General features: G+C 37.2%; 1 protein-coding gene across 1 annotated transcript; it reads left to right on the top strand.

The window, feature by feature from the left end:
• The first annotated feature begins 279 nt into the window (after positions 1–279).
• On the top strand, positions 280–5,535 carry LOC129760113 (uncharacterized). The gene is made up of 2 exons (XM_055757697.1): positions 280–3,998; positions 4,845–5,535. Exons 1-2 carry the CDS (start codon positions 280–282, stop codon positions 5,533–5,535), a joined length of 4,410 nt encoding a protein of 1,469 aa, XP_055613672.1.
• Positions 5,536–16,557: the final 11,022 nt, after the last annotated feature.

Below are 16,557 nucleotides of genomic sequence, written 5' to 3'. Positions count from 1 at the left end.
CACGTGAATATTGGTCGTTGGTGACACGGAAGCCGGTTACACATCCAAACCAGGTTCGCACCAGTCCTATTGCATGCTAAAGTGCATGAAGATCATTTTTCGGAAGACGAGGTCGAGTTTGAGGTTACTTCGTAGCAGCGTTCGTGAAGATTCAGCAAAAAGGCATTCTTTTTGTTGGAACAAGGTTAGTACCTGTCCAAGCTTCCAGTCGAGCCTAGCAGGTGCTCCTTTTGGTTTTTTCTTTCTCTTCTGGTCCAGGAATTCGTCGGATAAGGTACCATGCCTCAACGTACCTTGAAATCGTCGCTGCTGCGTTTGCGGAACCTGATGACGGCATTCCAAGGAATCTACACGTACATGCAGAACTACGACGACCAGCGGGACGCGCGTGAGCTGGCATCGCGGTTGGAAAGGTTAGACTCGCTGTGGGAGAAGATCGATGAGGCAATGGCGGAAGTTGAGGAACAGTCGGAGGATGAGGAGGAAGAGAGGTATGTGAAAGAGCGTTTGGATTTCCAGAATAAATTTTTTGAGCTGAAAGGTTTTCTCCAATCCAAAATGCGGGAATATCCCGTATCGAGTGCATCCCTGCCGGTTAACGAGTCGAATTTCGCCGCAACTTCCCATCCGCACGTTAAATTGCCTTTGATCAGTCTGCCTAAGTTTTCCGGAAACATCGAAGAGTGGTTGTCATTCCGAGATCTGTATTTGTCCCTTATTCATCACTCTGAGGATCTACCTGTGATTGAAAAGTATCATTATCTTCGGAGTCAACTAGAAGGCGAAGCCCTCTCTGTTATATCGTCACTTGCGTTAACCCAAGCGAATTACACGGTAGCGTGGGATTTGTTGGTCAAAAGGTACTCGAACAGCAAAGCCCTTAAGCGAAAACAGGTTCAAAATCTTTTCGAGCTTCCTTTCATCAAACGAGAATCAGCATTCGAGCTTCAAGCATTGGTCGAAGGTTTTGAGAAGGCAACGAAGGTGTTAGATCAAGTGGTCCAGATAGCTGACTATAAGGATTTGTTGCTGATTCATCTGTTGTGCTCGAGGTTTGACGAAAAAACGCGACGTAGCTGGGAGGAGCACAATTCAACGAAGGAAGAAGAAACTCTGAAGGACTTGGTTGAGTTTCTGCATCGCCGTATTCAAATATTGGATTCACTCCCCGGGAAACCCTCCGAGCAACATCCACCTCCTATTCGAAAGGCCATCCAATCCAAGGTTACTAATCATGGTGCTTTTCATACTCCACCCCCCAATTGCGTTTGTTGTTCTGAGAATCACCCACTTTTCACTTGTTCATCTTTCGAAAAACTTTCGGTTGGGGAAAGGGAATCCGTGCTACGCCAACACAATCTCTGCCAAAATTGTTTTCGAAAAGGGCATCAAGCTCGAGACTGCAAGTCCAAATTCTCGTGTCGTCGATGCAAAGGCCGTCATCATACCCTCGTGTGCTATAAGGCGGGAGAGAACTCTAAGAGCACACCATCTGATGGAAATACACCTAAACGAAATGGTAACCCTAACCCCCAGGCAGATACTTCGAATGCCACAATCAGCTCCAATATCGGGAGGTCAGCGAGAAAGGTTTTTTTGGCTACGGCAGTTGTTCTACTGGAGGACGACTATGGAAATTCGGTTTCAGCAAGGGCACTTTTAGATTCGGGATCTGAGTGCAACATAATATCCTCACATTTCTCGCAACTACTTCGCTTCAAAAGGAACAGAGCTGATGTGCAGATCAGCGGAATAGGTCAATTCCCTACTAGTACCAAGGAAAAGGTTCGTGCTATGGTTCGCTCGAAAAACTCTAATTACGCCCAAATGATGGATTTTTATGTATTACCGAAAGTAACCGAGGATTTACCCACATCTTCTTTCTCCGAGACGCTTTGGAATCTGCCGAAAGGAATCACACTAGCCGATCCAGGGTTTTTCAGAACTAATCCAATTGACGTTTTACTCGGTGGAGAGTTTTTCTTCAATTTCTTTCCCTCTAAGCAACGCCTGCCGTTGGGAAATGGTCTCCCAAGTTTAATTGATTCGGTTTTCGGGTGGCTAGTGACAGGAAGCGTAGCTAACAGCAAGGAAGAACCAATTTTATGCAAACATTTGGCGGTTTTAGATTCGTTGGAGAATCTTATGGCGAAGTTTTGGGAATGCGAAAACGGAAGTCGTACTGTAAACTATTCTGTGGAAGAAACACAATGCGAAAAACTTTATTTGGAATCGGTAAAACGTGGGGAGGGTGGTCGTTATACAGTAGCCTTACCGAAGTGCGAAAATGCGTTGAACAAATTGGGGGATTCCAAAACTTCAGCAATGCGACGGTTTCTGAACCTTGAGAAACGACTCTCCTCTGATGAAAATTTGAAAAACGAATACCATGCATTCATGACAGAGTACTTGAATTGCGGTCATATGGGGAAGGCAGATAATCTTTCGGATAGCACAATCGCCTTTTACTTACCACACCACCCGGTTATAAAATCCTCAAGCACCACCACTCGCGTGCGAGTTGTTTTTGATGCCTCCAGTAGATCATCCTCAGGAACATCCTTGAACGACATACTTTTGAATGGCCCTGTAGTTCAGGACGATTTGCGAACTCTTATTATGCGCAGTAGATTTTTCCCGATTGTCCTCATTGCCGACGTAGAAAAAATGTTCCGGCAAATCTGGATTGACCCAAAAGACTACCCGTTACAGCGCATATTTTGGCGATTTTCTTCAGAAGCTCCCATTGAAACTTATGAACTCCGTACAGTAACATATGGTACAAAATCAGCTCCCTATCTGGCTACGCGAACTTTGAAACAGCTTTCAGACGACGAGGTTCAAAAATTTCCGCTTGCTGCTTGTAGGCTTAGCAGAGATGTATACATGGATGAATTAATTACCGGAATCAATAGCACAACTGAAGCGAAGAAAATTCGCTTGGAGCTGGATAAATTGGCACTTAGTGGAGGTTTTAAATTACGGAAATGGGCATCCAACCTCCCAGAAGTACTGGAAGGAGTCATTGCTGAGAATTTGGCGATTCCTTTGGACGATGGCTTTGATTTTGAACGTGACCGAACTGTCAAAACACTTGGTTTAGTGTGGGAGCCAAAATCTGATGAGCTGCGGTTCAATTTCGAAATTTCTCCAATCATTCCCGAAGAGCTTACCAAACGGAAAATACTATCCAACATCGCTAAAATTTTCGATCCGTTAGGATTACTAGGACCGGTGGTGACGAGCGCCAAAATATTTATGCAGCTGATTTGGGAGCAGAAAAATATAGATGGTAGCCCTATTGGATGGGACGAACTCCTGCCCCAACCCTTAACAGACTGGTGGACAGAATTTTATTCCCTTCTCCCAATTTTAAAAGATCTCCGCATTCCCCGCTTCGTTGGTTTAGCTTCTGCGAATCAGAAACAGCTCCACTGTTTCTCGGATGCCTCCGAAAAGGCATATGGTGCCTGTATGTATTTGGTTTCCAAGGACCCCACAGGAAAAACACAAGTATCTCTCGTTTCATCAAAATCAAGAGTTTCACCCTTAAAACGCCAAACTATTCCCCGATTGGAGCTCTGTGGAGCTTTGTTAGCAGCAGAACTGTACGTGAAGGTTTTGGAATCTATGGAAGCCCCCCTTGAAACATATTTTTGGACAGATTCTAGAACCGTTCTACAGTGGTTGGCACAAACCCCTAGCACTTGGACCACATTCGTGGCCAATCGTGTTTCTTCTATCCAGAATTTCACCCAAAATTGCACTTGGAAACATGTGCCAGGTATAATGAATCCCGCTGATCAATTATCCCGAGGGCTCAACGCTGAGCAAATTGTCACCGATCAAACATGGTGGACTGGCCCACCATGGTTAGCACAGGACTTCGAGCATTGGCCAAATTCAATCAATCAACCCTGTGAAGAAAATGTCCACGAAGAAGAACGAAGGAAGGTGGTAGGTGTTGTAGCTGAAAACGAAGGCACATTCAACGATTGGTATTTTGGTCACTTTAAATGCTATTTTAAACTTCTTCGTGTTACCGTTCTATGTCTCCGTTACCTTTACAATTTGGGCAAACCTGCTGAAGAGAGGATAAAAACAATTAGGATCAAACTTTACGAACTCATCGATGCCGAAAAACAACTCGTTCGTTTAGTTCAAAAGGAAGCTTTCTCATCCGAACTGAAAGACTTAAGGAAATCTGGTTTCGTTCATCGATCATCGAGGCTGCGCTGGCTGGTTCCAATGATTCGCGATGATGGTATACTATGCATCGGTGGGCGGCTCGAACACTCAGATTTGTCCACAGAAAGCAAACACCCCATGATAATCCCTGGAAATCATCAATTCTCAAACCTTCTAGCTGAAATTTACCACATCCGATTGCTACACGCTGGCCCACAGTTGATGCTAAGCTCTATGCGTCTAAAATTCTGGCCGTTGAGTGGAAGAGACCTTTGCAGACGAATAACACACCAATGCTTAACCTGTTTTCGCATTAAACCCAAACTCCAACAACAATTTATGGGCCAATTACCATCACCACGTATTCAGGCATCCAGAGCATTCACCCACACAGGAGTGGACTATTTTGGTCCAGTCTACATACGACAAGGCTACAGAAAGGCACCGATCAAGGCATACGTTGCTGTTTTTGTGTGCTTTAGCACGAAGGCGGTACACCTCGAGCTGGTTTCGGACTTGTCCACCGCCTAGTTCGTCCAGGCTCTCCGCCGCTTCATAGGCAGAAGAGGAAAATGCGCCACTCTTTATTCCGACAACGGAACAAATTTTGTCGGCGCACGTAATCAACTCAAGGAACTGCTCAAAACTCTACGAAGCCGCAACCACCACGACGAAATGCAGCAAGTATGCAGTGAAGAAGGCATCGATTGGCAGCTGAACCCTCCCTCCGCTCCTCACTTCGGTGGCTTGTGGGAAGCCGCTGTCCGCTCCGCCAAAAAACATCTGCTACGTGTTTTGGGAAATTCCTCTGCCTCCCACGAAGATTTCGAAACTCTCCTTGTCCAAGTCGAGGCCTGTCTCAATTCTCGACCTTTGACACAACTTTCCGACGATCCCAAGGACTTCCAACCGCTCACGCCAGCTCACTTCCTCATCGGTTCCTCCATCCATGCGCTCCCCGAAAAAGACCTCAGCTCAACACCCGAAAACCGACTGAAGCAGTACCAACTGATGCAGCAACAGCTCCAACGTTTCTGGCGAAGATGGCACATCGAGTACCTGACTCAGCTCCAACCTCGAATCAAAAACTGGCAGCCTCCGATCAAGATCGAGCCCGGCCGGCTTGTCATCATCGTCGATGAAAACCAACCGCCGATGAAGTGGAAGATGGCCCGTATTCACCAAGTACACCCTGGCAATGACGGTGTAACCCGAGTTGTCACCTTACGAACGTCCAATGGTTATATGACTCGCCCTGTAACCAAAATTTGCATGCTTCCTATTCCAACCAACGATGAAAATATGTCTTCAGGTCCAGACACCTCCGTGAAGACTACTGAAATCTAGCTATTTCAGGGGGGTCGGGATGTTTAATACCGAAACCCCTCGTCGCTACAAAATTCGTTGGTAGCCAGATGCTGTGAGTCGTCGCGACGCCAACAATCGATTATCACCCAACAATAGGTGGAAAACAATGGGTGGGAAATATTTCGCCCCAAAACGATCGTGACGCGATCTATTGTCTACAGCCGAGCTCCAGCCGAAGTTTGGAGCCCGCCGTTTTGGATCCCGAGCAGCAGTCTGGGTCAACCATCCGAGGAATTTATATCGTGTTCGTCAACTTAGTTTAAGAATAAACCGCATGTTATAATTTAAGTAAAATACTATTAAAAGTTAAGAAGTTAATACAGAGTGCACGTTTACTTTCCCTAAACACGGTTTATTCTTCAAATCCGCGAAATCTGGCAATTTTTAAATTGCAAATTAAAAGGGTGCTTAAGTGGATTTTTTCTAAGTCCAAGTTAACCGGTCATTGACCCCAAGTCAGCCAGTTCGGTAAATACAATATTGAATCCGATTCCGGACCTTCGCCGTCCCGGACCCTCCCAACAAAGTAAAAAATTTAAAAGACTAATCAATTTTTCTTGATTTAGGCATTTAACCTGCCTTGATATGGGCATTCAGAATCTGTCTCTAATTCCAATATCTCATCATTTACAACTTTGCCAAAAGCTTAAATTTGTTGAATTTCCGCTTCCCAGATAAAAAAAGAAAGAAAAACCATTAAAATTTTTGTTTACATAATCTGTTCGAACGATAATTAAAGTTCAATATATTATAACAAAACTGACAAAAATCTTGTTTGAATTTTTAAATATTTTCGACTTTATATAGCAATCTAATTTTTTCATGCCATGTGTTAAAATCGTATAACCCTCAAACTGCACTGATTAGATATGATGAATCTCCAGCCATATCTTCAATCGGCTGTATGCGCATATTACCCAATATGCGCATTTATGAACACTTCCCCCTACTTATAATTATGGATTTTTGTTTGAGTGCTCTTAAACTGATTTCAATACTTGGCTCATATTTTTCAATACAGAAACCGTTTTTATGTATAAATAAAATTATTAAGATATCTAATTCAGTAGGGAATTGAAATTGCAAGAGATCACAGGCTAAAAACTCTGATTGTTAGTTAGATTCTAAAATTTAACCATAGTCAGTTCCTTTGCACAATTCTCTGAAAACGACAAAAAGTAAGAAAAATTTGAGTTCATTTGCAAGTTTTGTCTTAGGAATATCTTATTTGAAACAATCATCATGCAGGAATATATTTTTTATGAATGAACATGTATCGTCTATTTAATAAATTGCGTCAGGAAATTCCATATGTTTTGGCGTATAGTTCAACACAATGAAATTTGCAGTTTTTTCAAGAACCAAATTTCAAACGAAAATGTTTAACTAGCATCTTTAACTTTTACTTTTAAAAATTGGATTTATTTTTAGAATATTTTTTTCGAAATTGAATGCTTTAAAAAAAAACTAATTGTAAATTCAAATCAAATAAGCAAAATTCAGCTAGCCAGATTACTCGGTTTCACCAGGATATTCAATAAAAAAAATTAGAAAGGTTCGGTCCGGCGCGGTTGTCTAGACTTTTTTGAAAAATTTGCTGATTTTGTCCGGATACATTTACATTTCTTTTGGAAAATCAAACAAATAATTCAAATTGCAACATTATAATTCAATGCAATTCAGAAAAATGCAAAGTTTTAGAATTATACGAGCCATAGAACAAAAACTAAAGGTCATTGAAAAAATCTGACAGAATATTTCATGATGCCAAAATCTTTCGAAACAGTTATTAAAACACATGCACTAAAATAGCTGTTCTCTTTCCAATAATAAAACCTTTTTTGTCAAATCTGAAACTGGATTATAACTTTCAATTTAAATTATCATTGTGTGAATAATTTGGATTGATGATTGGTATGAATCTGAAAATTCAACCGAGATCGGAACAAAATTCAAAAAACGATTTTTTTAATTGGGTTTATCAGATCGTATTATGAAAATTCAATTTAAAACTAATACACACATATAAATTTATGACATCACTCATTTTTGAGTTTCATAACATATTTTTAAATGATGACTGATGATGAATCAAAATCTGAGGTATGATAAAATGTGAGAATTCTATTTGCTTGTTTCAAATTCTTATTCCTGCTTATGAAATTTAAATTTTGTTACAATATTTTCATTTTGTTTCTGGATTAATGATTCTTCTTCGATCTTGAAAATATTTAGAAATAATTAAAACCTAATAGGCAACTTTGATAATGATAATGACAATGATAATTTTTTAATTGTTGAATTTTATTGGCTCAAAATATATTTAAAGTACACCAGAGTAATTGTTTGGAATTTTTCAATATATTGAGAACCTAAACTAAAGCGTTTGTATGCAATTATTTCAACCAAAGATAGAAGGAAATGTAACTTTAAATTCTGAATCAATTGATATACCATTTAGATTGGTACGCTGTATAGATTACCTTTTAAACAGGTAATACTGGAACATTGCTCAAACAAATTTGTGACGTCACCGTGAAATGAGTATTAGATAGAGATGAAAATGGTAGGAGGAAAGCTATCGAAGAGTTAGTGTAAAATGTGAGTTGAGACATTTGAGTTGTGGACATTTCTAAACTTCTTGTGTGATTCTAAAATTTAAATGCATCTTTTTTATTGAAATTATCTACCTCTATTATCTAAATTATAAAACCCAGTTTTATTGTCTTAATTATGCTTTCTGTCAAAATCGGGACCTCCTATGGGCGATGGAAGCGAAAAGTTATTCTTTCTCTCCTTAAGAAAACCCGTAGGATCTGTCAAAAGTTGGGTGAAATTATAGCTGCATCCCACTTGCACTAGTGGAAAACCATCACCCAAATTTGGCACCGCTTCCATAGCCTATTAAAAGTGTATTTAAAAGATTTTGATGAAATTTATTAAAAGGCAAACAAAAGATAGAAAAAAAAAATACCATTTATTACAAAGTTTTCATTTTTTTTAAATCATGTTTCACAGCCAACGGTAAAATAATTTTAAAAAATGTTGCCTTTCTATGTTTGGAAAATTAGTAACATTTAACTAATAAATAGTACCTACTTTCAGCCATGCTTGTCCAACACCTCGCAAACAGAACAGAGCAGAGAACGAATTACACTTTTATCATTTCGGTTTCCGAGCTCAGCCGATCAACGTTCACAAATCTTTTTGCCGAGTGCGCCCGATTGGGTCGGGTGGACGTCGCTCGCTCTAAAGAAAAGAGAAGGAGCTGGCTAGAAAGTTGTGCTCTAGCGACGCTGCTGAGTAGCTCAGTGTATCAAGCCAGAAAGATTTCAATGCAGGAATGTTTTTTTCAGAAAAGCCGTTATGCAGAGCGGAACAGAGCATCAGGCGAAGAGGTCCAATGTAGGTTTATGTATGAACTTTTTTTGTAGGTAGCCGGGTAGGGCACTTCCTGGCAAGTTATTTAAAAAACATGGGAAAACCGGGTAAATAATCTGAAATTTTCCATTCCAAAAACCGAGCAATATCCGTCCAAATCTGAGGAAATTCCAGACATTTATCTAGTGAAGAAAAACGACTTACATTTTTGTGTCGCAACACATCAGCAGTGTTAAATTTATGTTTAAAGCATACGATAGAAAGTTTTGGTTTGATTTTTTATGAAACAAACTTTCACAAATCCAATTTTCAACAAACAATTTTACACTGAATTCGGTTTTCTTGTTTCATTTTCCAAAAAATGTGGATAAAACTGGGCAAAATCCAAGTAGTTTTTTCACAATATCCGGGCATCCGCAAATTGCTGTATACTTAGGTTTATGGGGCCGTTCACTTATTACGTAAGCACGATTTTGGAAATTTTCAACCCTCCCTCCCCCCCTGGTAAGACAAAGTAAGATTTTTCAAAACCCCCCCCTCCCCCCCTAGTAAGATCTTACGTTTTTTATTCTTTGAGAAATTGACCCGTTTTTTTCAAAAATAGCTTGAAAATATTAAAAACGTGACATACATGCTTCAAAGCAAAGCACTTTTTAAGTAAAATTAAAACAACTGTATTTGAAAAGCACAATCTATACAAAACCACAGATGAAATGTCATAAACGATTAAAGAAAACATTTTTCAAGACATGTTTGGGGTAAAAATAATTTTCAATAAATTTCCACAATCGAATAAACAATATAAAATCTAAATTCCGATTTCAAAATGAGAGATCCGGTTAGCTTAAGGTATCATAAAATTTGTTTATGTTTTTTACCTGAAAATCATAAAAATCTTTTTTTGTAGAGAAATCAATCCAACTTAGATGAAATTTCAGGGACTAGATAAAAATAGAAAATAAGGCGGTGCCAAACACCGAATTTGGTTGGATATCCAAATACGGCAAACGCATCATTTCTCATCATAACTGACAACCCGTGCAGTATATGAGAAGGCAATGCAAATCTTGCCGTGCCTAAAATATCCAAATTTGAGTCCAACTACCGTAAGATAAAAAGATGGGAATAGAAATAGACCAAGAAAAATGATTATGATCACATGGGAGAACTATTCCCTTCATTCCGATAGTCATCGACACTCAACCAGTATAATATTCATACGCCAGGTTGGTCTCCTGTAGTAGAATGTTAATACATGGGCCCCGGAGAGGCGCAAGATGTGGGTTCAAGTCTCACCGGGAGACAAGGCGAATGTTTTTCAACATCAATTTTCCCTTATCTAGTCCCTAAAATTTCATCTAAGTTGGATTCATTTCTCTAAAAAAAAAGGTTCGCTGACTGAATGTTTGAGTCAAGACCCATCTTTGGGTCACAGTTTAAAAATCATAAAAATCTTTTAAAAAGTATATCATTCTATACTACTAGAATTCGGGCAAAAATGTTTGAAGACAATCACGTTGCCAACTAACCTAAAAGCTCACACTCATTCAGCGGTAAGCGATAAAGTTTTAGGATTTTTTGGTAAATCTTTTGTAAAATTTAGAGTTGGTAGTGTCTATCATTGAAAAAACTGTCAAGAAATTGATTATTTAAAGCGCCTTATCTGGATGAATACATTTTCTAAAATTGATGGATTCAAATCGTGGTGTCACAACGCGTCATTTTCCTTGTTGTTTCTATAAATTTTTTCAATTAAAAAGATTATTATGATGGAAAGCGAAAAGCGATGATCTTTTTTAACCATGTGATTTAGTGTTTTTGATAACATGTTAGTTTGAATTTGTTCTCTATAAGTTTTATAGAACCTGCAGTTTTTTTTAATTAATTCAAAGACATTAAAAGATAAATAACATAATAGAAAAATTAACCAACAAATAGGTAGTAAGTAAAAAAACCTAAGTTATATGGTTTCGTATGGCTGTGGCTGTGATGAATTTTTAATGTAATATTTTCTTACGTAAGATTTTTGGAAACCCCCCCTACCCCCCTAGTAAGAGATCGTAAGCAAATGTGAAACCCCCCCCACCCCCCCTATGTGCTTACGTAATTAATGAACAACCCCTATGTACTTTTAATATCGTACGTGGGTAGCATTAATTTACAAAAGCAGCAATTCGCAAAGTAACATTTACTAAAATTATCCAAAAAACTTTGTCTATTATACAAACCGTGAAAATTATGCAGGGATCTGGGACAAATTTTGGTAATAACACTGCAAAACTTTCACAAATCGTAAAATGTAGGATTTATCTTCCTTTACCGCTACGCTTTTGATATTTTTCGACCGAAGAAAGCTTTCGTAGCTAATCATTGGTCCTCGTGCAGAACATCAATCTAGAGGAACTCGCTCAGGAATGACCAGATAGGTGTTTTGGGCAAAGTTGTTAATTCGCATATTTTGATATAAAATTCAAAGTCGAGAGATTCAAAAATAGCGCGATAATAACAATAACTTTTTGTAAAGCATTTTTAAGTATTTTTTTTTAATTTAACCGTATCTCCTTGGGTAAAGATTGTAGAACTTTGACTTGTTAAACAAAGTTGTGTATTTTATTGAGATAAATAACTTTGTAGAAAAAACTTAGGCTCTAAAATGCTTAACAAGAAAGTTATGATTTATATCACGCTATTGGTGGACCTCTAAACTATATTCTTCATATCAAAATATGCGCTATATCAGGGATGAGCAACCCGCGGCCCGCGGGCCGCATGTGGCCCGCGAGTCCCTTTTGTGCGGCCCGCGAAGCTTTTTTCAAATTTAACTTAACTTTTTTCTACAATGAATTCTTAAGAAAAATTATATGACTTGATCAAATATGCACTTATCTGCATTTGCCTCACAATCATTCAGATTGATAACATTTTTCTGGCATTTAAATCACTTATTATGTTCCATTCAAAGTGTAAATGCAATATTGTTTTTTGGCATAACGTAATATTGTAGATTTTTTTTATTCAGTATCATTTATCCAAATGACTCCTACCACTTTGAAAAACCAAATCCACTAAAGTGAGTCGGAAGAGCAGCCAAAAATCGGATGCTACGCTTGATCAAAGGAATTTCGAGTCCGTTAGTGAAGTCATTATTTTCTTTTCAAGCAAAAATAAAGTTGTATGATAAAAGATTCGCTCAGCAGAATTGTATCACAAAAGCCCGACAACATTTACCCAGTATGAACCATTCCCCATATTTTTTTCCCAGAATGCACCATTTACCAGAAATTTTTCCCCAGGATGGACCATATTCCAGATTTTTTCTCCAGAATGGAACATTTTCTAGAATGCAACAAAACCTATTTTTTTCCTGTAGTTTTGTTTTCCTCTCTAGTTTAATCTTATTTCATTTTTTTTTACAATTTTTTGAAAATTTCCAAGTTATTTTATTTTATTTTGTAAAGATTTGGGTACCACCCACCCAATTTTTGTGGATTTTTTTTTAAATTCTAGTTTGGAATAATATATTTGATTTTCTGGGAAATGGTTCTTTCTGGTGAAAAATTTTCTGGGAAATCATTCATTCTGGTGAAAAAATTTCTGAGAAATGGTTCATACTGAGGAAAAACAAAATTCTGGAAAAGTGGTTTTCTGAAATTTGGGAGATTTTTAATTCTGGGCAAACGTTTTCAGCGAAATGGAGTAAAACCCTCAGCAGATTTTTATTGTAAAAGTTTTTCTGTTCAATTTATCAAAAAAACAATTGTTCTGTTAGCATTCAAATACTTACAAAAAATTTAACCTTGTGTAATATTTTTTATTTCTGAATATTGACGAAAATTACGGAAGTTTTATAAAAAAGCCTGGGTGATCGATTTAAATTTTTTTTACCAACATGAATCAGCTGGCATCAAAGTTGCCGAAAAAAAAAATTTCTTTATAAATACAATAGACTTCTGAAATTCGGTGATCCTTTGGCGATTTTCTGTGATGTTTTTTTCAGAATTTTTTATAGAAAACCTATTACAAACATTTATAACAAGTTTATTCACTTATAATTCGCATTCCACATTACCAAAGTCATAGTATAGCTTTAAAAATCCTATTCTTATGATATCTACATAAGATTAAGAAATTAATTTTGAAGATAGTTATTTAAAAATATATGTAATTGAACATTCTTCTGTAATTTGGACAACCTTGCTCATCATCTCAATGCAATGGTCCAATACAGAACTTCAATTTAAAAAACGGGGATTTTCCCGTTTATAGAATAACAAATCTAGGCTTAGAGGACAAGTTTTTATTGTGGAAAAAATCACAGAAAGTCAATTAACGACTCAACGTCCATTGTAAGGAAACGGTGATATATTTAAAAAATATGTTTTTCGCATTCTTATTTATCAATGTGGTAAGCTTCAGAAGATTTTTAAATAAAAGTGATGACGAAAAGTGCCATTGGATTTAACAAGACAGTTGGGGATTTTTTTTTATTATCTGACAATTTGCGCCGGGGGTCTTCAGATTTTCCCCAAAATTGAAAATTTGGTTCATTTTTGTGACTTAAAAACACATGTATTTTTTCAGATTTCTAACATTTTTATTTTTTGAGTTAACTTCGGTTAGATTTTTTTGTCAATAAAAAATAACCATTTTTCAAAGCAACATAACTCTGTTGTTTCTCAACGGAAATTATAAAATAGCACATCAAAATGCATTGAAATTTTATCAGCTTTCCAAATAGAATAGTTGAAAAAATTATATACCCAGTTTTGCACCAGGTCACACAAGTTTTGCAAATTTTGCTGTCATTTTTAGAAGTTTATGCGTTCAGTTTTGCATCCGTAATTCCCCAGATTTGATTTAAAATGGACGGTGGAACACTGAAGATTCGTTTGTGAGCGATCGAGGTAGCAAAACACTGACGACGAATTATGTTCGTTCTAGTAGGGAAACCTCAAAACTGGGCGAATTGAAAAAACGAATACGGTAAAAGTATCATATTTTCAATGTCATATTACCTACAATGGGAATGATGCTTTTGACAGCCTGGGCTGGCCATACTGAGCTCTTCGATTATTTCTACATTTGTGCCACACTCTTTGTTTTTGATCAATGGGAAAGGATTTTGGTGTCTAGTGCTTAGCTCCCGATATAAAAACTATGTAAAGCACGTCTATATTTCATTTTTTAATCACATTTTTGTGATCCCAAACACAGGGACCGAACCTTCTACTATTGGCATTGATTATGCTTTACAATGATCTTTGATCGAAACGTTAATAAGTTATATCATATGACCAGGTTGTAAAAGCAACATTCCCATTATTTGTTATATCACATTAACAATACGATACTAAGAATTTTGGTTAAAATTTAAAGTCAATTATGCTGCAAACACTCTACAAAGCACAAAAAAAATAGTTTTTTTTTTGTTTCGATTATAGTCGTTTTACCATCTTTATGGCATTCGCGACTTTATCAACGTTGCAGTTGGCGGATCGTTATTGAAAAACTATCCGGTACAACTGTGTTCGATGTTTACTCTTGGGCTCGAACTCGCGGACATCGGCTCAGGAGACAACAGACTTGCCAACTGAGCTATATCACAATCCACAAAAAAAATAGTGTTTTTACCTGCTTTGATAAGTTCTTTTGTTTCCATGTTGTTAGAAGTGCGTGCTATCTCCATATGTGAGTGCAGTTGTTCGACCATTGTTTGTTTTCGATGCAAAAAAAAGATATTTGTCGTCATCATATCTTTCATAACTCTTCAAGGAATTGATGGCCCACTTTGGTGTCTTCAGATGAAAGTTGCCTCATAAATTGAGCTATTCAATGGCATTTTTTACAAAATATTCGGTGGTGCAGACGGTACTTTTAGACGCAATTTAAAGTTTATTTTCAACTTTTAATGTTGAAGGTCATTATTTATTTTTTTTCAACTATTTTTTTTGGAAAGCTGATAAAATTTCAATGCACTTTGATGTGCTATTTTATAATTTCCTTTGAAAAATAACAGAGTTATGTAGCTTTGAAAAATGGTTATTTTTTATTGACAAAAAAATCTAACCGAAGCTAACTCAAAAAATAAAAATGTTAGAAATCTGAAAAAATACATGTGTTTTTAAGTCACAAAAATGAACCAAATTTTCAATTTTGGGGAAAATCTGAAGACCCCCGGCGCAAACCCGTCAGATAATAAAAAAAAAATCCCCAGTTGTAAGAACGAATGTTCTCCAAGAAGTTCAATTACTTTAAAAATTGATAAAATAAAAAAAAATAGATTAAGTGATGTACCTTTTCAATATCGAGTATCAAAAAAGTCATGTCGAATTTCTGTTTATAAACAAGTGAATTCGTTTTATCTTTCGTATTTGAGATTTGTTTTCGTCAAAATTTGTAGTTATAAAAAATGACGTGCAGCTCTCCTTATTATAAAAAAAAATATTTTAAGTGCGGCCCGCCGACAACATTTCAAATTTAAAGTGGCCCGTTGGTTCAACAGGTTGCTCACCCCTGCGCTATATTATACAGAGCAATGTTGTCGAAGACACCAACATTCTATCTTAACTACCTTTGGCGTTATTAATTTAGTTCCGTTAGATTTATGTTCTGCATTGTAAATTCTGACGCACTTCGAAACATCGATCCAGACGCAACCGAGTTTTCTGTAAAGCTTCTCTTTCGCCCGAGTGCGACCGAATTTATCTGCACTGAGAACGCACTTCATCAGTTTGCTTGCTTCTCTTGCCCACACTTGGGTGGACGCTTGGTCGCTCTGGAGGTAACTGAGCATTTTTTAAAGATTCTCCGTTTGGGAAGAGCACAGCGAAAAATATACGCTCTTACTCTGAACGGGCTAATCTGAGAAGCGATGCCAAGCATGCTTTCAGCTCTACGGGTTCTATTGAATGGTAGCACTTTTGAATAATTTCAGATGCGAGATGCAAATGTAAATTTAGCAGACCCATGGGGGGCGGGGGGCTTCGAAATTCAAATTTTGCTGGAAATAATAACAATACCAAAAATGCATAGTGAATACGAAAATTTATTTTATTTTTATTTGACTTTTCAAAATAAATAAGAATCAAAGGTTCAAATCAGCGCTTTTTCCGGTAAGCTATTGAAAAGTAATTCAAAATGATAATCCTTATTCTGAACAAGAAGTTTAAAGTTAATATTTTCGATAAACCAGAAAACAGAAGCCAATCCAAATTTGAAACAAAACCAGAATTTAAAACTTCGGACATAAAAATCATAAAATATACATAAAATATAACACCAATTTCAAAAACAAATTTAATCCCAATTCTAAAATAAAGTTCAGATCAGGTCAGATACAAACCTTGATTAAAATAATATTAAATCAAGATTCGAAATGTGAATTTTCGATAAGGAAAAAAATTATTTAAACTGAAGAAAGTGGTGGTTGAAAACATATAGGTAATGATTAAATTTACCGTTGTAATATTTATGCTCCAGAACGAACCCTTCGTAATCGAGACTGGCTCTCATTGGAACCACGAAGTACGTGCTATGGCAGTAACGATCCCCTTCGTTCCGCAAAAATAAGCTTCCTCCGTTATTATACCCTATTCGATTTTAATATTTCCATTGCGACTT

The sequence above is a fragment of the Uranotaenia lowii genome, unplaced genomic scaffold (genome assembly GCF_029784155.1).
Source record: "Uranotaenia lowii strain MFRU-FL unplaced genomic scaffold, ASM2978415v1 HiC_scaffold_447, whole genome shotgun sequence".
NCBI lineage: Eukaryota > Metazoa > Arthropoda > Insecta > Diptera > Culicidae > Uranotaenia > Uranotaenia lowii.
This window is presented reverse-complemented; position numbering and strand designations above follow the sequence as displayed.

What these genes read in the sequence shown, in the direction of transcription:
- LOC129760113 (XM_055757697.1), top strand. Translation starts at nt 280, where the DNA reads ATGCCTCAACGTACCTTGAAATCGTCGCTGCTGCGTTTGCGGAACCTG. An exon ending in GAAGGCACATTCAACGATTG is followed by an intron (nt 3,999 to 4,844) that starts GTATTTTGGTCA and finishes AACTCTACGAAG; the next exon opens with CCGCAACCACCACGACGAAA.